This window comes from Lissotriton helveticus, chromosome 6 (assembly GCF_964261635.1).
Source record: "Lissotriton helveticus chromosome 6, aLisHel1.1, whole genome shotgun sequence".
NCBI classification, from domain to species: domain Eukaryota; kingdom Metazoa; phylum Chordata; class Amphibia; order Caudata; family Salamandridae; genus Lissotriton; species Lissotriton helveticus.
This window is the reverse complement of record NC_136067.1, coordinates 612224946-612247245: the sequence shown is the minus strand read 5'-3', so window position 1 is coordinate 612247245 and position 22300 is coordinate 612224946. Positions and strand designations below refer to the sequence as shown.

The window sequence follows — 22300 nt, the reverse complement described above, 5'->3', positions numbered from 1 at the left end:
GTAAGCACTGTGGCTCAGTGCTCAGATGGGGCATGGGGGCCTGGGCATGTTCTCCACTCAGGCTATAATGCAGCTTGGGTGGAGAAGAGGGAAAGTGCGCATGACTGGTTTGGGCAGTCCGAGAGCGCCAGCCAAAAAGTCAATGCGCACTTGAGAGTGGGGGAAAACTACTCCTTGGCTGCTCTGTAAACCCAACCCCACCGCGCCTTGGAGTCTCAAAGCTGCCTCGCAAAAAGAAAAAAAATTAAAAGATATATTCCTGGAAAAGACAGTGCGGCGACACTCGTTCGCCTTAGCGGATGAGCTGTCACTGTCCATCTCTGCACTTGCTTGCTTAATAATGGGCCAAACTGGGCAATCTTAGACAGCCAAGGACCTCACCTTCACACCATAACTTGTTGATAATGAAAGTCCAGTATGGGATGAAGGGTGTGCCCTTGTCTTTTAATATAGTAGGAGGGGTGAGTGGACAAATGCAAGAATGCACTGTAGTTAGTGTTATCTCATTGATTGTTGTCCATTCATCAAAACATTTTTGAATAGGTAAATTGTGAGCCTGGATTTTGGCCAGTTTTGTTGAGAGGTGTTGATCTCACATGACCCTGTAAACCAAAATAAATGCACTTATTATTTAGGCCTGGAAGGAATTTCAATTAAGCCAAAGTAATGGGAAAAGTTTCACCTGGCTCTTTGATGCAGAATTATCAATAATTACACGATTACTCCTGCTCACATAATTCTGGGGAGAAAATCCGACCGGAGAGCACATTTAGCAAGCATGAGTGGCAGGTCACGCTAGCTAAATGTGTTCTGCTGTACATTGCACTATTTCTTAGTGCAAAAATACATCCTCATGTCCATTTTGGACGAGAGGGTGCATTTTGTGTTAAGAAAATAGCTCTAAATGCTGGGAGTAAGAGGGAAACATTCTACCCCATGAGTACATTTAGTGAGTGGTCGCTCCCGCTTGCTCGTTGTGTTCTGCTGCATTTAGCGCTATTTTTAGCACATAAATGCATCCTTGCTTCCATTATGGATGCGAGGGGGCCTTTGTGCTAAGAAATAGCACTTCATGCAGAATTACTCTTCTTGCATAATTCCATAAACATATAATCTCGTGGAACTCATGGGTAATTCCGCATGATTATTCCACACACAATTATGTGTTATTCCCACTCTCAATATTATTTACTTTTAGCTGTTCCTATTGTTCTTTTGTACAGAGATCAAACCTGCAGATGATTAAAATAGCCACAAAATATTAACGAAATATCTCCAGTGCCTGTCTCCTTTAAATGATTAGATATGGGATCTTGGTTTTCTTCTTTCCTCGGTGAGCTGTTCACAATCCTCCTTATGTTGTTTAAATGTTTCTTCCTATTAGATCCTGTACCAGCACCACAGAATCTAAGGTTCTCTGAAGTAACAATGAACAGTTTCCGGGGAACATGGGACCATGGTGCACCAGACGTGGCTCTGTACAGGATATCCTGGGAACCCGTTGGCAACGCGCAAAAGAAACTTGATGTATGAAAGTTGTCTTTGTTATTACTTTCCAGGCACAGTAAGAAATTAGATTTTTCAGTAACTAGAAGTGGATTTTAGTGTAACAAGTAGTTATTACTTCACCAGATTTGTATCTCGATCAAAGACCCCTGTTTGACTTGGCAAATCTGTTATGTTATGTTAGGGACTTTATAGAGTGCTTGGTTACTCCAAATGGAGTGTCCCCATGCTGAGATTCCACCACTGGGGGCCTGTTTGTCCTGCTCTGGGTTACGTTCAGTGTAGCCTACCTAGTCTGAGGCGCTCATTTTTGCCTAAAAAAGCCAGGTCTTCTGTTTTTTAGGAACTGAACCTCTGATGGCTCCATTCTGAGATCCAAAGGCATAGAATTCCAGTGTCTGGTAGCACGAAAACTGAAAGTGCTACCTCCCAGACTCATTGTATTGACTCTAGGGATCACAGTCATCGCTGTCCCAGAGGACCTTAGGTGTCTGTTCGGAAGGTAGGATGTAATCCAAGAAAATAGGAAGCGTCGACCTCTCTGATTCAAAATTTATAGCAAAAGCAAAGTGCTTTAAAGGATACTCTATGCTTGATAGGGAGTCAATGGAGTTGAACCAGTCCTGTACTTATAGGGGAGTATTTTAAAACATTAAGTAGTTATGCCTCGCACCTTAAATTTCCTATACTCCTCTGTATTATCGCCCAGGGAATATGCCAATCATGTAAGGCCATTGACAATACCCCATGTAGTATTTTTTTGTTGTTGTCAATATATGAGGCATGCTCTGATGGCAGACACTCCTTGCTTGTACCTCCTTGTAAATGGCTGTGCCTACTGCCACCTCAACCCAGGCTTTTCAGTGACTGGCTGTGTTGGCAGCATTATTCTTGCATTTGGGCACCAGCAAAGACTAGTTCTCTGAAGTGACCAACAGTCATAAAATATGGCTCAACGCCGGCTTTAGCGCTGATGGCACCCGGTGTGACAACCTTTTTTTGTGCCCCCCCGACCTACTCCTCAGATTCCCCCACTACCACCTAGTAAAAGGGCACCTTATCTATCCATAACCCCTCTCTCGCATACATTTAATTTATTTTAAAGCGCTGGTAAATGCTGGCTTTACTAATCCAGTCAGCTATCCATGTCTAAATAAAATACAGAGCTGTTCTTTGCAACATGCATATTAACCATCTGCGCTACTTTATGGTGAGTCAAAACTGCCCCTAGAAAAAACTCGGATCTATCTCTCTAGCAGGATCAGCTGCTTTTAAATCATAAGTTATTGCTAAACACAGCGTCCCCACTGACTTCAGCGCTCCCCTTCAGGTTGGCGCCCAGTGCGGCTGCACCAGTCACGCTGCCCTAAACCGTTCCTGCTATGGACCCCCTTTCTGCAGGTCGTGATACAGGCTTCTGGCACAGACCGTGCAAAATGCTCTTTTGGATGAAGACAATCATAGACTTAAAACCAAGGATTGTGAATATGTGCCATCGATTTACGAGCCTCACGCTTGGAGCCCTCTTTTTCACGGGTTCACTGCTGAACGACAGGGTTCTGCTCAAACAAAAGATTATAATCGGCCTAAAACAAGTCAAATGTCCCAGTAATGTTGTAGGATTGAGGGGGAAGGGCTTTTGCTAAAATCAACATCGATTGAGCGGAAATCACTTTTGAATGCTGCAGTTCAATTGATAATTCTAATGAACAAACAGGTAGCAGTTTCATGCAACGATTCTAATAGAAATAAACAATTGACCTTCCTAAATGTGCTACTTTGCTTTTTCTCAGACGATTGTTGACGGTGATAAAAATAGTATGGTATTTGAAAACCTGGATTCCGACACGTCCTACCTGGTTGCTGTTACTGCAATCTATCCAGATGAGTCAGAAAGCGAAGATCTTACTGGCACCGAGAGAACATGTGAGTATTAATTCACTGGGTGGCATAATCTTGCTAGACAAGAGAGTCTAATAAAATGCAAGATTTCTATTTAACACTGCTGATCAGATAGATCTTTTGGTCATATTATCAAGAACAGGCGATAAAATTATGGCCGCTTTATCGGCAGGAAACTGCCGCTAAAGCGGCGAAAATGGGCTTGATAATATGTCCTTGTGAATTCCCATAGCAGCCCAGGTTAACACCGGAACCTGGGCTGCTATGGGAATTCACAAGGACATATTATCAAGCCCATTATCGCCGCTTTAGTGGCATTTTCCTGCCGATAAAGCGGCGATAATTTTATCGCCTGTTCTTGATAATATGCCCCCTACTTCCTTAATTTCTTTCAAATGAATAGAATTCCCTGGATTTCAAATCCATCCTGTTGGAGACCCTTCACGCCGAACAAATTCCATGCAGTCTTTTTTTTCTCCAGGATCTCTAAGATTCCCTTTTAATGCAAGAATTTCCTCCATTTACAAACTTCCACTTTCCCCCGCCCACTCTCTCGTTGTTTCTCTTTCTTCATCACTCATCTTAACCCATTGTGAACCCCCTTACTCGTTCAACTGTTTACTCCTGCCGACTCCCTACTTCTACTGCCAAGATACCCCTAGTGCCTCAGACACTTCTTGTATCCTCATAGCGCTATCGCAGCTTTTATAATTGCACATCATTTATCCCTAATTATAGCCTCAGACTGCTACCCCTAACCTAACTCCCCTGTTCGTCCCTATTCTGTACAGCTTCCGCATTACCTATGTTATATCCTTGTATATGTACGCACTTGGCACTTCTGTAGACATGGAAATGATGGTTCCTCTCCACATAAAGAGAAATTCTATTATTTGCTAATAGTAATTAGGAAACAGCAAAGTCGATTTTCTCTTGCAGAAGTGTTTATGACAAGTAACGCAGATCGCTTTAGTGAGTTGAATCCTATGTGCTTGTAGTGTTTCTTCTGAAAACAAGCATCCCTGAAAAAGTAGTTGTTGGCATACCCAATACATATGTTCATTGCCATTGCTGTGTGCTCACTAGGTGAGTCTGTCAAAGAGGAAATAGAATTGGGCTACTCTGTTGTATTATCATTGTATTTTGCACGTTTCCTCTTAGGGTTTTTGTCATTTAAAATATTAGAGCGGCACGCATTCTCAGAATTTTGATCAAACGTTTCTATTCTTTTTTTCCACAGTACCAGCGACTACAACTCCAGGTGAGAACGTGACATAGAAACACCCTTTAAAGCGTCTGTTACCTTTTGCACCCTGGAATCACGCCCAAGATTTAACTCAACTATGTTTGCTCAACGCATGGCTGAGCCAAAAGCATGTAACATTTATAGATATATTTAATTACATGCTTTGCCTTAGAACACTTGCTGTGTAATATTATTTCATAATAACACGTTATCTGAAGGTAAGATATTAATGTGATAAACAGGTATTTAGTTTAGACCATCAGGGGGATATATCACATTGCCTCATTTCCAGAATGGCAACACATTTCTCAGTAGCTAGTTTCTATCTCTATGTTTTGAAATCTCTTAGCACTAAACATCACTGCTGCCTCACCCACATGATACACAACCCAAACCCAACTACACCCTCATCACAGCTCACTCCATGCCATCATGCCTCACTCCAACTTCCTTCAGTAAGGGTTTGATTTTGATCTGTAGTGACAATATTTCTCCTGTATCCTACACCTAGTAGAGTGTGCTATCAAAGCTGGCAATTATGCTTTACCGGGGTGTGGTGTGTGGTGTTGCTGTCTTGGGAACCATATGAAAAACATTCAATGGGCAATATCAGGTATTTGTGTCTCTCCTTTTCAGAACACACAATATTGATGATGAGAAGATGAGAAATTAATTGCATCTCACTTCTTCCATTCACTCTGGCTTGGCCAGAGACATCCTACTTTAGAGAAAACCAATCGAAGAGCTCTTCCCTTCTCACTCGCATCTTTATTATATGTCCATAAGCACAACTGTTCATTGAATGTGGACACTTAAGTAAATAATCCTGAAGGCGCTTCTAACCTTGATGCTTCTTTGTAGAGTTATCTGTCAGTAGTGTATCTGTAATCAGGGTGACTGAGCAGTGTCTCAGAATATGATAGCAACAAAGCACAATGTTTTGACAAGAATAGAAGAACTTAATCTTGAATACTAAAAGGGGATACACTCACGGCGGAAAACAAATCATTTCTGAATACCATCCAAATAGTCCAGTTAACTATTGTGGTATCAAAAGCGCCGCACCTTATTTGATGTATCTCTTCGCCTTCTAGATTGGAAGATACACGGGCAACATATCTGTATTAAGAACAAGAGATATATGAAATAAGGTGCAGCACTTTTGATACCACAATAGTGGTCAGAATTAGAACCGGCACAGAGATATTACCAAGCGACTTGCCAGGAATACAGCCCTGATGAAGTCGAGGGAAACACCCCAATCGACAAAATACTTGTTGGCTAAAGGCTGGTTAAAGGCTGAATGAAGTTGGAAAATGAAGAAACCAATAAATATTGATTGCATTTGTATTGAAATAACCTAATTAATGGTATTTGGTACAACAAGTGTGTGCTCAGGGATAAGGCTGAATATTATTAGGATTTTATGATGCGGTCCTGTTTGGGGGGCTGTAGGGTGATTACATCCTCCCTTTGAGCTCCTACAGAGTACACTATGAAGACACATACATACATGCTATACAGTGAGTGCCCAATCAGTTACTCACCTCAAATTTACCCCTTCAGACTCTAAACCATCCAAATAGGCACATAAAATAAACAATGCAATCCAAATTTCCATTCCACTGCATATTGTGCACAATGCCCTATTTCCCCATCAACATCGTACCCACGTGATGTATGGGTGAACGATGAACTCTCTGCAGTCCAACAAATAAATCGCAGAGATATATAATGGGGGAACGGGTCAAATGTGCTTTATGTAGATCTTTGGAGCTCTGTTCTTTGGCATTTATACGTCACCACTGATGACATTGCTCAGAGACCATGGGCTCCATGAACATGCTAATGCGTAATACACCAAGATATATTCAGTTCATGATGTGGGCTAAATAAAATATGATTTGTTACTTTTGCTGTGTACATTTTAAGAATGTATTATTTTTCTGTGAATCGTAGCCAGCCATATTGGGAAAGTGAACTTTTTGGTAACAGAGCTAAAGCTATGTGATAAATAAATGTTTAATGGGTATGAAACTCAAAACAGTTTGCCATTCGGAAGGGATTGTGCTTATTTTATATTGTGTCAAGTTATTTGCATACAATATAATATGTTTTCGCAAACATTTTGCTTTCAGTACCTTACAATGGCACAATTTTGCTCTAGGATAAAAATGGCCTAGTCAGACCACTAGTATCTTGCTCTCACTCCAACACCTAGCTTACCCAGAAGGAGTTTTGACATGGGGAGCGTGCACAAAGAGTTTTTCTTGCTGCACATGTATGAATTAAATTTGAGGCAACATTAGTCAGGACCAGACTTAACATCCTCTGCTTACCTACTAATACCTGTCAACGTTTCTCCATGTTATTCTCCACAAGATATTTGGCTAGTGTGTCTCAAGCTGCTCGTTTCTCCCTGGTTATCACTTATTTCTGGTCATAACATCATCAAGATTACTAGGATGGTGTTTCACTTTGTGGTTGAATACTCCTGAAAATCACAGTGTGCTGAATCAGAACCTCCATAACCTTAGGATAGCCTTGATGGTTCTACAACCCATCACATACACCAGCCAAAGGCAAATAAAATCCCACATGACCAAAATCCAAGAGTTTAGACATACCAAATTATAAAGATGATTACGTTTGCAGTGTGTATCAATAGAGTAAGCTTCATTTAACGTAACACTCCATCACATTCACCTTGGTGTGTCCCCAAAGACTATGTACATTATGGAATGTCCTACCATCTACAGTCCTGATAACCCCTAACCTTATGCCTGTCAACAAAAAGTTAAACTCTTCCCCTACAAACACAAGCCTTGTGCATTAAGTATTTTTCGTCTAATGTACAATCATAATGTTATCCAACCCAAAGGTAATTCATTGTCCTCTTAGTGTCACCTCAGTTGCACGTAAGTGAACAGCACATGATTTTATGATGAATTTCTCAAACAATACCATTTATTTCACATATTCCCTGCCTTTTCCTTTCATATTACTTCATATTTGCCAAGATACTTTTCAATATCTCTCTTCTTTCTTTCCTTACATACTAGTTACCCTACTATCCTATATTTTTCATTTTTTCAACATGCGTTCCTGTGTTCTTCCTTCCATTTCTTTACTTTGTCCTTCTGTCCTTTCCTTTTACCTCCTTCCATTCCTATCGCTCTTCCACATGTACCTCTCCACCTCCTTACTTATTTTTTCAAAGCCCAATCCGTGTTTTATTCCGTATATTCAGATTCAGTTTTATCACTAAATGCATGTTTATGTCTTTATCTGAATTTTGTGACACCAATTCTTTTCATTAACTTTATTATAGTTCCAAAGAGTGGACCACGTAACCTGCAAGTGTACGATGCAACATCCAGTAGTTTGACTGTGAAGTGGGATCATGCCACTGGTCGGGTGCAGAGATACAACATTGCTTACCAACCTTCAGTGGGTGTCGGGCCAGAACTAACGGTAATACATGCTTAACTTCATAGAGATTTAATTATTGGAATGATATTTTTTGGGGTGACAGCTACCTAAACAAATCTCGATATTGCACAATGTTCAAATCTTATGTGTACATTACTCTGGGCAATAGTTTTCACAACAATTAACACAATGTGCATGCTAATCCAATTGAGGCGCAAATAGTTAACCTAATTTTGTACCCAGTTTAGCATCATCATATTAACACTTGAGAAGCTTATGATGCATTTGTCTCCTTTACTCACCTTAAGCAGGGTCTTTTGATACTGGCATCCTAAGCATGATCTTAGACTAGAGACATATTAGGAAGATTTCTGAAGGAATTATGTTTTTATAGACCAAAACCACAAACAGTAAGAAAGAGAGGGAAACTGATTGTTTCTTTGGACTCTACAATGTGCTTTATCATAGCCATCTTATATCTAGCTCACTGTGCTAGATTACAATTGTAACTTATGAACTGCACAGTAACAAAATAATCTCTGTGACAAAAGCAGTAACCCACTGAGCTATGCAAATAAAATATCGTTCTTTGTTATGCAAGGCACACATTCTTTGCAGCAGCATATTAACCCTCTGCGCTACCAATGAGGAGTCAAAACTGCCACTAGACAAAACTCCAATCTCTCTCCAGCAGTTACATTAATCACCAGAGTTAACCTGACACTTTTATTGTTGCCTGAAAACTGCTGAATATACAAGGAACTTTGCAGTGCTTTTAAAACTGTTGCACTGCTATAAAACTGTCCCCCGTTAACAAAATCGGCCCCCCACTCTTCCACCCTCCCAGGGAAACACCCATTGCTTGGCCCGGGCTTGCCCAAGATGGCAAAGCTGCCTCGTGGAGCAGGCTCCATGTGCTCCTGGGAAGGTGCAGGAGAATTATAGGCAACAAAGTGTCAACTTTGCTAAAGCTGCTCACTGCAATAAGTTACATTAGTTTCGACTTGAGGTTCAAGTCGGGCTTAATGTAACAAGTTGTTTGACACCTTGAAGTGCTCCCTTTGGTTGCACCGTTCAGAGGTTAGTACCACTGAGGGGGTCAGTGTGTTACCCTTACTCTCCATTTGGGTGACTAAGTCTTTCCAAAGTAAAAACGGTTGTTTTTCGTTTCGTACTGTCAGGACATGTAAAGTACATGTCCTGCCTGTGTCATTTGTTGCTTGTTAGGCCTACCAGAGGGGTGACTTACACACATGTCCACAGGAAAAGGTGACTTTGTCATTGCTTTCAATGGCAAAGTCAGGCTAGCAGGGCTCAACAGCTTTACCAGCCTGAAGTGGCGGACTGGGGGACTTGTTATACTTGGGTGACCTCCAGGGTGGCATAGTCAATGCTTCAAGACCTATGGGAACCACTTTATTTTACATGCCCTGGGCACAAAGGTGCTATTCATTAGAGACCCGTGGGTAAGTTAGATATCTCTAGTTGGGTACAGCCAATTCGACAGACACTTTAAGGTCAGGGCACTGACAGAGGCATCAGTGTGCTCTCAGAGTTGAAGAAACAGCAGCACGGTTGAAAAACTTAGGGGTGGCCATACAAAAAGAGGCATTTCCTTACAAATAGGATAAAGGGACACAAAAGCACCAAATACACCAGTTAACAGGTGGGGAAAAGACACTTTGAATTTTTCCTGTAGAGGTTTACATTAAATTTAAACAACATCTAGCCTCCAACCTATATGATACACAGTTGCATGGAGTATTTTCACGAGGCATGTGCATTACATGTTTTTCTACAAATGAGCCTTAGCCCAGTACTATTAAAATACAAGAACATTTACCAAGTACAATGCAAACTTCGCAATTTTGCCCTGTGGTTTTGTCTAGCTGAACTCTACTCATATGTTTTGAAATAAACAACGGAGCTTAGCCAGGGCTGTTCTGCTGATTTCTAACCTCATCATTCCAAAATTCTTATTCTCTAGAGGTTATTAAAACCATCTCTAATCAAAATATAACAAAAGCATTTGTAATATTTTAAGATCAGAAAGAGTGTGAAACCTTTGGACAACAAAAATTAATTTAAAAATAAAACCCTGAATAGTAATTGACAAGTAATTTACTCTATGTTCAATCGCCAAAATGTTTATAAAAATACCGTGCAGCAGACCATAGGAAAAACATGGAGACCCACAAACTCCCAAAGGCATTCCTTTTTGGATAGAAGGTGAAGCGCACTCATGTTTGAAAGACCTGATTATTTTTACATAGTGACCCAAAATATAGGCAAACAGAAAGCCATCTCCTTCTCTGCAAGTCATATTCTAACGGTTGAAAAAACCCAGATTGCACTCCTCTGGATCCGATTTCTTACACAAAATGGTCTTTTATCACAAAAGGCAGCCTTTCAGTGACTGTCACACATTCTGGCTATGGAGTTAGGTGGGCCTGTTCTCTTTTGTTCTTTGCTCTGAGCATTTCAGCCTGAGTTTCATATCTAGAAAAGATGCATGATATTACATCAATGTTATGTTTGTTCACCATGTTGAACTTCCTAACCACCAAGGAATTTCATCTTGTTATCATAAAAGATATATGGACTGTCGTTTGAAATAACATTTGTATGACCAGATTGTAGTCATAAAATCCTATTGTTGCTGAATACACCTTTTTGGCGATAATCACCCACACCATCATCTAACAAACAACACCAGTGGATTTTTAATTTTCAATATTATCCTATTGGTGAGGCTGCTTCAAATACACATCGAAGACATTTGAAGAGGATCCCTCCCATATACTATTGAATTTGCAACACTCAAATCTATGGGCAAAGGAATACTCTGCAGAGAAAGGGTGCAACTGCTGTGTGGGCGGAGATTAGGGACAAATATCTTACAGCAGTCGGAGCTAATCCTTTTTTCATTGGGTGAGGCTTTTCTTGGAACAAACATATCTTCACATGCCAGCCAAACGTCAGGCATTTTTGGTATTTAAATATAGAATTGGCGCAAAGTTGTACAGTAAAGGATGAGAGAGTTCGTTTCTCAAGGACTGGCATCTGAATATATTGGTCTTGCACGTTTAGAAGATTTAGAAGAGTCCTATACCATAGTGCCCACCTGAGTCCAAATGAATTGATTGCACCAAGTTTGTTAGGTTCATGTATATGACACTGTGGCATTGTGCAGGTCCGACATAGTATTTGTAGATACATGTCTCCCCTTTCTAATATTACTTCTCACGCTCAGCCTTCAGGGGGGGGCTTGCAATGTATGGAACATTTGGAAGTGTTTCTGTTTCTAAGCCAGCACTTGAAGAGCTTTCAGTTGAGTGAGTGCCTTATATTGCCTATGATGCAAAGTGAATCACTTTTAGGTACTGATTGCATGTCAAAACTCATGTTTCTGTAAACCACAAACAAGCTTTCCGTCCTTTCATCATCTTTAAAGAACTGAAGAGGATTCAAACAGTTAGTGAGACGAGACACATGCTGGGACTTGACAGCTGGAAATGGCATTTTCAGCATTCCAAATGCTGCTCATAATTACTGTGCAGAGCCTTCCAAGACCAGAAAAGATATTCCCTCCCAAACTGACTTTTGACAGCCTTTGCAGCATGGGTTCACTCAAATTAAAACATGTAGTTAGGTTCTGCTCCTTTAATACCTTCAACATGATCTTTTATTTTTAATCATGAGATTTTTGGAGAAAAGAAGCGGTTTGCTTATCCCAGAAATGTTTATAGACACTAAGATCATGCCTACAGTGAAAATATGGTTGAATGGAGTAGAGTTGGAAGACTGTTGTGTAGAAAAGGTTGCGCTTGTTCATGGAAAAGTCACAATGCCCTACGACGACAGCTTCTCTTGAAGGTGGACATCTAACACCAAATACATCTTTCACTAATATTGACACAAATTTTCTTTAAAGATTTATATTTAATTAATTAAATATATATATATATATATATATATATATATATATATATATATATATATATTTAATTGACTAAACTGCAAAAATACCATTATTTTATCATAATTTTTGGAATTTGATATCGACTGACCCTATTACGAAGAAGCAACTAATCACTTACAGATAATGGACCCAATTCACCGCGTTTTTACTTTGAATTTCCTAGATTTTACATGCCTCTCTTCTGAAATCCAGGTGTAAGGCCTGCAGATACCAGACCAGGTTACACCTACTCATTGCAAACTCTTAAGGAAATGTGCCCAATATGTTTAATGCAGTGAGAGTAACTTAAACCTGAATTGCTTCACCTGAAATGCTATTGTGTGCTCAGCGCATAGTGTGTATGTGTGTGTTAAGGTGGGTGGGTATGTTGGGTGAGTGTGCGCACCTCTGTAATGCCTTCATACTTTCAAGATTTCAGGAGTGACAGAACTCTTATTAGACAGGTTGCGTTTTCTTCTATGATTTTATGCAGCAAAGGAATGTCAGAGTTATAATGATGTTAAAATTAACATGGGTACTGGTTGTTGCAGGAAAGATAATGACCTTAGAGGGGTGGCAATGTTCTCACACTGAGCAGAAAAGGTTCAAAGTAATATTATTCTGCAGCAGTATAGTCTATTTTCAAGAAATCCACAACTTCCTAAAATAGGTTATATTTAGCATCATGGCTTCCTATGGAAAAGTGACCTAAATATGGACCCCATAATATGGTGTGCCAAATATTTGACTCAAAGACACCATTGACAGTGATAGTTTTCATAATAGTAGCTGGTTCAAAAAGATGCTTTATATTGATACCACATGCTTTCATTTATAAACTGCAGATAGGGTTCCTGAAACCATTGCCACTCAAAGTCAGGTGGCAACACACAAAAGCTCAAACCCATTTTTTACACCCAAGTTGACGAGAAGTGTAGAAACTCATGCTGGTCTTTTGAGTAAGAATATGTCTGAGAGCAGCATCATCTTGCATACTTGGCTCCTCTAATGCAGCATTACCAGTAAGTATGCATTGGAACTGGAAGGGGGGCAGTGGAGCACTGGACCACTGGATCAGTGTTCCCGCTACTGTTTTTGCAGTGGATAGTCACAAATGTTTGACTTCTTTTTTTTCCATTTGATAAAAGAGACTACAAGTAGTCTAAGAGGATCAACAAAAGAAGCAGCATACCGACCAATGACTGTATGTTCGAGGCAAATGAGCTGCAGATTACACACTGTTCATAGATCGCCACCTAGTGTTGGACCCGGATGTTTGCAGTTTGTTTTTGTCCTCAAAAGTCTTTGGAAGTAACGGGAGAGGTGACTGCTCCTTTGGACCACATTGCGCATCGGCATCGGCTCCATCCTCAGATTGTTTTTTTCCACCACCGGGCTCGGATGTGTTTCCTGCGCTCCGTGTTGGAACCGATTTTCCTTCGGCGCGCAATCCGCAACTACTCCGACGGTATTGTTTCCAATCGATCCTACTCTTCAACTCCGAATTCTTTGATTCCGGTCGTCGACGATGCCTTCGGGCCTACCCAGACCTCATCTTCCAGCACATGGAGAGGACGCCATTTAAAAAATGTCCTCAATGTGGGTCGAAGTTTCCCCACACTGATCTCCATGAGGTGTGCGATCTTTGCCTCTCACCGGAGCACGAGGCCAGAGACTGTTCTGCGTGTGCCTCTTTCCGCTCCAAGAAGATGATTCGGGACTGACGGGCTCGAAGAACAATGGCTCGCTCGTCAGCTTCCATCCCGGACGACATCTTCGAAGAGGGTGTCACCGTCCCAGAACAACTGCAAGAACATGGCGTCGACAGCAAATCCGACGCTGAAGATTCAGATGTCGAGGACATCACTCCAGGGGAGAGAGTCGTAAGCAAGAACATTGACCCCGACCCATCCTCGACACCTTCCAAAAAGGCTTTGGTCACACCCTCGCCTTTGGGCCCGGGTACACACCGAGAGACTGCTTCCCATGCCCCGCCTTCGAGCTCGGCAAAGAAGCCTAATAGGCCTTTAGGCGACTCGGGCTCGAGTCAGCCTACCCCCGGCGCCGGAGCACACCTTCCGGCACCAAAAAAGAAACCATCTTCTTCCTCCTCGCCAGCTACTTCCACATCTAAGCACTCGGCGTCGAAGACTGGCACCGGCTCCTCGGCACCTAAACCACACTCAGAGACGAGCAAGAAATTATCACTCAAAGCACCCGACTCCCACACTTCGGAGCCGAAAAACGCTCCGGAACCAAAAATGCCCACGGAACCGAAAAAAGCTTTACAGCGGGAAAGCCCTCGGAACCTAAAAAACCTTCGGAGCCGAAAAAGACAAATGGTCCATCAACCAAAGACACTGTCAAGGAACATGTTTCGATGCCAAGAGATGCCCACAGCTCTGTGCCCAAAAAACCACCGGCACCGAAGGATCTACCCTCTACAGAGGACCTTTTCTGCCCAGACCCTACGCAAAAGACTGTATTTAAAGATCCTAAGACTGGTCTAATGACTCTTATATCTAAGAAAAGACCACTAGATGCTCCTGCACTGACTCCTCATCCTAAGAAGAAGGACATTGCAACATCTCCTCTAAGGATACCTTCTCCTCCTCCTCCTTCCCCTCCATCTAACATTCCCTCACCACATCCTCCCCTACCACTGCACTCCCCTATATCATCGCCTACTCCATTACCAGAGGATGATGGGGACACTTCTAATTACACAGGGGACGGCGCACACAGTGAGCCACCAGATAATTCTACTCTCCTGGCTCACCAGACCCTTGGAATGACTATAGCACCCCAGATGTCCCTAATGTCCCACAAGAAGACGTATATCCCTCCAGGCCTTCCCCACCAGAAGACACTATGGGATTTAACCAACTTGTACATAGGGCTACCCAATATCATGGAGTTGGCCTACATACTACCCCAGTGGAGGAAGACATCCTTATGGATACCTTTGACAATACACAAATATCCACCTCAACTTTACCTATGCTTAAAGGGGTTATTAAGCACGCATCAGAAGTCTTCAAAGATCCAGTTAGGGCTTGAATCATCAACCCCTGAATCGAACAAAAGTATAAAGCCCCTTCTGATCAAGCATACATTAAAGGCCCTGCACCATTAGACTCCCTTGTAGTCTCCAACGCACGCAAGAGAGCAAGTGAGACTCCCCCACCAGATAAAAGTCTAAGCTGCTTGACGCATCAGGAAAAAGAACAGCGTCACAGGCTGCAAACATTTGGCCTATTGCCAATACACAGGCATTATTTGCAAGATACGATAGGGTGGGTACATTATGATGAATTAGAATCCATAATGCAGCACCTTCCAGATAAATATAAAAATAGGGCAAATGAGCTTATACAAGAGGGCAAAAACATCACAAATACCTCTATTCGCTGTGCTCTAGATGCAGCTGATACTGCTTCAAGGGCAATTAATACCAGTGTTCTCTTACGTAGACATGCCTGGCTACACATTTCAGGTTTTAAACCTGAAGTACAAAGCGCCATCCTCAACCAACCATTTAATGAGCAACACTTATTTGGGCCTAATGTTGACGTATCCCTTGAAAAAATGAAAAAAGATACAGACACAGCAAAATCTATGGGAGCCTTGCAGTCGCAAGCTCCCAGACGTTCTTTTCGTCGCTCATCTTACAGAAGCACCAACAGGGGATACTCCATCTACCTCTTACAAAGCCCCTACCCAATCCACCTATGGCAGAGCCTACCATAGAGGAGGTTACAGGGGTAACAATAACAAAGGCAGTGGCAAAAATATTAACTCACGCTATGTCTCCAACCCCACCCAATGACTTTCCCCAACTTCCCCACCACATTCCACTCCAGCTGAGGGAAGACTACAGCAATTAGGAGAAATTAGACTTTTTGTATTCACACAAGGTGGATATAATCTGTCTACAAGAAACATGGGTGGAAGGTAGAATAGCGCTAGAAAAGGATTTTTTCGTTTTGGAAAAGAGTGCTACCTCTTCTAGAAGAGGTCATGCAAAGGGAGGGATAGCATGTTTGTTAACAAATAAAATAAAATGGAATTATTCTCATTATCTCGATCCGGGGAATTTGTTCCAAGCAATAACCTTAAAAGATGTTTTTGAGGATTGCCCTAATAGATCGTTGGTAATAATAAACATCTATATCCCCCCAAATCGCTGCTTTAATGACGGTCTAAAAACGTTATTTTCCTTCTTAAATGCAGCGATGGATGTTACCTCGCCTCCTTATGTATTATTGTTTGGGGATTTGAACTGTAATATATCCAATTGTGGGCTAGCTCTATTCAGAAATAAACTCAGGGAAGAATCTCTGAATATCCCATCGGCCCAGTTCCCGCTCAAAGTTAAAACTAATAAAAGAGGTAAACTTGTCCTAGAAGGTCTACATAAAGTTGACTGTTTAATAGTAAACGGGAGGCTCCCTTCTGATACCCCGGCAGCTTTTACGCATAAATCAAATAAGGGAAATTCAATCATTGATTATGTCATGGCTGATTATGCTCTATTTGCTAAGTTGAAAAATATGAAAGTTATTGAGTCTAATCTTAGTGACCATAATGCGTTGTTGCTTACAGTCTCCGTCAGTCTTCCGAAAGTGGACTCTTGGAGCATGGAGAGGGATCTGGTGAACTTCGATTCTAATTCTGGAAAATGTTTCTGGAATTTACGTTGTTTTGAAAGTTTGCTGTCCCTTTTGAATCAAACTGTTAAGAGTTTATCTCTTTGGGAAGGGAGAGAGCTGTTAGGATTTGCTAACTTTCTAGATTCTGTAACTTCTATAGCGAAGAAGAATCCTGGTGTGGAAAAATCGTTCGTAGTCCCTCCTCCTTTGCGGGCTTTAAATATAGAAATAAATAAAATAATAAGGGGGCAATATTTATCATTTTCTCAAGAAGCCAAGCATAAATTGTCTATTTTAAAAAGAAGGAGAGTTAGGCTTAAGGCTCGTTTAAAACGTGACAAGGAAGACTCTCTTTGGATACAACTGAGGGAAGCTTCCTATAACGGTCAAGCAAAAACTTTTTGGTCTTTAATTGGCAAGGGCTGTGGGACCAGAGCCAGTGCCACTCCGATTGCCATTGAGGAACAGATTTGGGTTCAATACATCGAGAAACTGTACAGTAACAATAACTTGCAGGTACATAGGGTGGAATCCAATGATGTTACATGCATATTTGATTGTCCCTCTGAAAAGGAAATTGAATTTGCTATTATGAACATGCGTTCCTCTGGTGCGATGGGGCCAGATAAAGTTCCCATCTCAGTATTGAAACAACAGAGTGAACTTTGGAGCAAGATCCTATTTCCAGTTTTTAAATTCTGTTTTTCTAGCGGAACAGTCCCCCCCTCCTGGAAAGGAAGTATCATTGTCCCCTTATATAAAAAAGGGGCAAGAGATCTTCCCCAAAATTATCGTCAAATCGCTTTGCTTGACGCCATAGGTAAGGTTTTCGCAAAATGTATTCTCACTCTAATGAATCAATGGGTAATTGATTTTAAAATTCTACCTATTGAACAAACAGGTTTTAGACAGAATCACGGAACTTTAGATAACCTGTCGGCACTACAAGTTCTCACAGAAAAATATGTTAAAGTCCGTGGTGGGCAGGTTTATGGGGCTTTCATTGATTTTTCCACCGCATTCGATAAAGTGGACAGGATATTACTGTGGAGAAAGTTATCTGATTTAGGTATGTCCTCATATCTTATTAAGTTAATTCGTGCACTCTATTCAGATACTTGGTGCAGAATCCTACTGGGAGGTGAACGTGATTTATCTAAAATAATTTTCACCTCTAATGGGTTAAAGCAAGGCTGCCTTTTGGCTCCCTTGCTGTTCTCCCTTTATACAGTCGATTTACCTGTTGCCCTTTCAGCATGCGCTGGTATTGCTCCGTCCTTGGGGGGGGGGTTCCAATTGCATGCCTTATGTATGCAGATGACATCCTGATTTTGGACCTTACCCCGAAGGGCTTAAATAATCGCCTGCAGGCACTGTCTGAATATGCCAAAAACCATTACCTATTGATAAATACGGCAAAAAGTAAAGTGATGTGTTTCTCCGGCAAGAAGAAACCTAAATTTCTTAATTTTCCTTGGTGTGTGGGGGAGCAAAAATTGGAAACGGTGAAATCATATACCTTCCTTGGTAAAATTGTCACAACTAATCTAAGTGACAAACCCCATATAGACAATAACTCCCGAAAGGCCATTTCACAGGGAAAGAGTTTAGTAGCCTTGTATAAAGCTACAGGTAGAAGGCATTTCTCTATTCTTTTAGAGGTATTTAGAGCAAAAGTCCCTGCCTCCCTGTTATACGGTTTAGAGTTAATAGAGCAAAATAAATGGAGTTTTTTTATCTTCCACGGAAGGGAAAATCTTGCGTAGTTTACTATCTGTTAGTTCAGCAAATTCAACCGTTTCCATGAGACAGGAACTTGGCCTACGTAGCAGCTGGGCTCAAGGTTTGGCTGGCTCTATTCGTTGGGTAGTAGGCATAGCAAAAAGTGAGTCTAATACCTTGAGATACCTTATAAAAAATGAATTGCTGGGAAATCTAAATGAACATTCCTTGATTGTAAAATTTTTTAGATTTGCTGTGGCACAGTTGAAATTGGATGAAGAAACTTTATTTTCGTTATCCTCTTATCAATTAAAATCCTTATTGAAGACTTCTTCATGGGAATTGGGGTTTTGTCATGATAGAGATTCCCGGCTGTTAAAAAAAGGTTGTACTCCTGTTATTGAGTCATGCATCTTGCGGAAAGCGCAACCTTATATGTACTGGAACATCCCTCATGGCGTTCGTCGCCTAGTGTACTTAATAAGACAAAACCTGCTTCCGCTGAAAGTTCTTTATGCCAGATGGTATGGTCACTCTCCTCTCTGTGATCTTTGTCAGATGCATGACCAGGACTTAAATCACGTCATTTTTGTTTGTCCAGTCCTAATGCCCTACAGGCGTAGATGGTTACGTCCAATTTGCCTACAACTTAATATTCTTTCTGCCCTGTCTTTTCAGAGTGCCTTGATTAACCCTCCTAATGAAATGTTTTGTTTTAAACTGTATGGCTTCTTTAAATGTTTTTTGGATCTTTATTAATATGTTCTTCTTCATTTGTGTTTAGTGTTAAAAGGTTATTTTATGTATTTTTCTTTGTATGTATATTTTTGTTTTTGTGTGGACCTCGAAAGAGTTCCTTTATCATAATAAAATAAATACTAAATACTAGACTACAGCAATTCCTTCCTGCCTGGATCAACATCACATCAGACAGGTGGGTGCAACAAATAATTCAGTCAGGTTACTGTCTAGAACTAACATCTACCCCCCCCCAAACATACCACCCAAACAGCGACCAATGTCACAAGAACATTTAGTTCTACTAAGACAAGAGGTAACATCTCTTGTACAAAAAAGTGCAATAGAGTTAGTTCCATTGGATCAACAAAACAAGGGAGTTTATTCCCTTACTTTCTTACCCCAAAAAAGTAACGGCTCTCTCAGGCCTATTCTAGACCTTTGGCCACTAAACCTGTACATACAATCAGACCACTCCCACATGGTCACGCTTCAGCAGGTCCTTCCTCTTTTGTTACAAAACGACTTCCTTGCTAAACTAGATCTCAAGGACGCATATTTCCACATTCCTTTTCACACAGCTCACAGAAAGTATCTCAGCCTTGTACTAGACGATCAGCACTATCAGTTCAAAGTACTCCCATTCGGAGTCACAACAGCACCAAGAGTATTTACCAAGTGCCTAGCAGTAGTAGCAGCACATTTACGAAGACAGCACATTCATGTCTTTCCATATCTAGACGACTGGCTCATAAAAGCCAGCTCACACAGTCAGTGTGTACAACACACTAACGCCACCATCCAATTACTCCACGACTTGGGATTCACAATAAACCACACCAAGTCTCACCTACAACCGTCCCACGTACAACAATATCTCAGTACCCCAATAAACACCTCAACAGCGCTCGCTTATCCATGTCCTGCCAGGATAACACATATGCAAGCCCTACTAACAAAATTCCAACCGCCACACTCTCTTCCAGCTCGAGTGTTCATGCAACTAATAGGGATGATGGCTTCTTACATATTCATAGTACCTCATGCAAGGCTACAAATGCGTCCTATTCAAGAGTGCTTAGCACGTCAATGGAACCAGGCTCAAGGTCAATTAACAGACCTAGTGTTGGTAGACGGTTAAACTCACCGCTCTCTGCGTGGTGGAACACCAAAAACCTTTCCAAGGGCTGACCGTTCCTAGAGCCAGTCCATCAAATAGTCATAACAACGTACGCATCGCTCTCTGGCTGGGGAGCTCACCTACTGCAGCACACCATGCAGGGCAGGTGGACACCACAACAAAAGTTACTCCACATCAATCACCTGGATTTACTAGCCATCTTTCTAGCCCTAAAAGCATTTCAAAAGCAAATATCAGGCAAAGCTGTCGTAATCTGCACAGACAACATGACAGCTTTGTATTACATCAACAAACAAGGGGACACACACTCTCTGCAACTCTCTCAGTTAGCGCAGCAGATTTGGAGATGGGCCATACCACTAAAAAAAATTCTCTTAGCCCAACATGTTCCAGGAGCATAAAACTCCATGGCGGATCTGTTAAGCCATCAAATTCAACAGATTCATGAGTGGGAACTTCATCCACAAGTTCTTCAACCATTCTTTCAGATGTGGGGACAACCTCAGATAAACCTCTTCGCTACCCACGAAAACCGCCAGATATCCACACCCGCTGTCCAAAGGCAATGCGATATGGATGAACTGGTCCGGCAAATTTGCTTACGCTTTTTCACCTCCCCCACTACTTCCATTAGTGGTACGCAAACTACAACAGCATTCCCTCACACTCATTCTGGTAGCTCCACCTTGGACAAGACAACTGTGGTACACCACACTGCTGCAACTTTCTGTGGTACCACACCAAAAGCTGTACCTGTCTCCACACTTAATAACCCAGAACCATAGAGAGATCAGACACCTGGACCCAGCTCAGCTCAACCTGGCAATCTGGCTCCTGAAATCATAGAGTTTGGGTACCTTAACCTTCCCCCTGAATGTATGAACGTTATTAAAGAAGCTAGACGTCCCACCACTAGGGCATGTTATGCAGCCAAGTGGAAACGTTTTGTAATATACTGTCAAAGCAACCAAACCAATCCTTTAGATGTGTCTATTCAATACATCGTAGGATACTTACTACACCTCCAAAATTATAACTTAGCGTACACGTCTATTAGGCTGCACCTTGCTGCCATTGCAGCATACCTACAAAATAGACATCATCTATCACTTTTTAGAGTTCCTGCCATAAAAGCTTTTATGGAGGGCCTCAAAAGAATAATTTCACCTAGAACATCACCTTCCCCAGTGTGGAATTTGAACATTGTTCTTACAAGGTTAATGGGACCTCCATTTGAACCTTTACATAAATGTGAACTGCAATTCTTAACTTGGAAAGTTGCTTTCCAGGTAGCTGTTACTTCTCTCAGAAGCGTTAGTGAGATACAAGCATTTACTATTCAAGAACCTTTTCTGCAAATGCGCCACAATAAAGTTGTTCTACGAACTAATCCTAAATTCCTCCCTAAAGTCATTTCACCCTTTCTGCTCAATCAATCTATAGAGCTGCCTGTATTCTTCTCGCAGCCACAAACAGTAGCAGAAAGAGCTCTTCATACCCTAGATGTCAAAAGAGCATTACTTTACTATATTGAAAGAACACAACCTTTTCGCAAAACAAAACAGCTTTTTTTGTCTTTTTCACCACCACACAAAGGCAACCCTATCTCAAAATCAGGGATAGCTAGGTGGGTTGTCAAATGCATACAAATTTGTTACCACAAAGCTAAACGTACGCTATCTGTTCCTCCTAAAGCCCAGTCTACAGGAAAGATAGGGGCTTCAATGGTATTTTTAGGGAACATTCCCTTAGATGACATATGCAAAGCAGCTACATGGTCTACAACGCACACTTTCACAAAACACTATTGTGTAGATGTGTAAACTAAACAACAAGCTACTGTGGGCCAAGCTGTACTCAAAACACTATTTCAAACTACTGCAACAGATACGGGTAGTCGCCGCTAGGTGTGGGTACTGCTATATAATCTATGCACTGTGTGTAATCTGCAGCTCATATGCCTCGAACGGAAAATGCTACTTACCAGTATGCATCTGTTC

General features: G+C 41.4%; 1 protein-coding gene across 6 annotated transcripts in view; it reads left to right on the top strand.

The window, feature by feature from the left end:
* Nucleotides 1-22300, top strand: part of COL12A1 (collagen type XII alpha 1 chain) — a 433058-nt gene that overhangs the window by 205863 nt on the left and 204895 nt on the right. For all 6 annotated transcript variants that reach the window (XM_078648068.1, XM_078648070.1, XM_078648071.1 and 3 more), the window contains 4 exons: nucleotides 1385-1527; nucleotides 3300-3432; nucleotides 4649-4669; nucleotides 7986-8128. In XM_078648068.1, the coding sequence (XP_078504194.1) occupies nucleotides 1385-1527; nucleotides 3300-3432; nucleotides 4649-4669; nucleotides 7986-8128 (440 nt within the window). The remainder of the gene's footprint in view (nucleotides 1-1384; nucleotides 1528-3299; nucleotides 3433-4648; nucleotides 4670-7985; nucleotides 8129-22300) is intronic.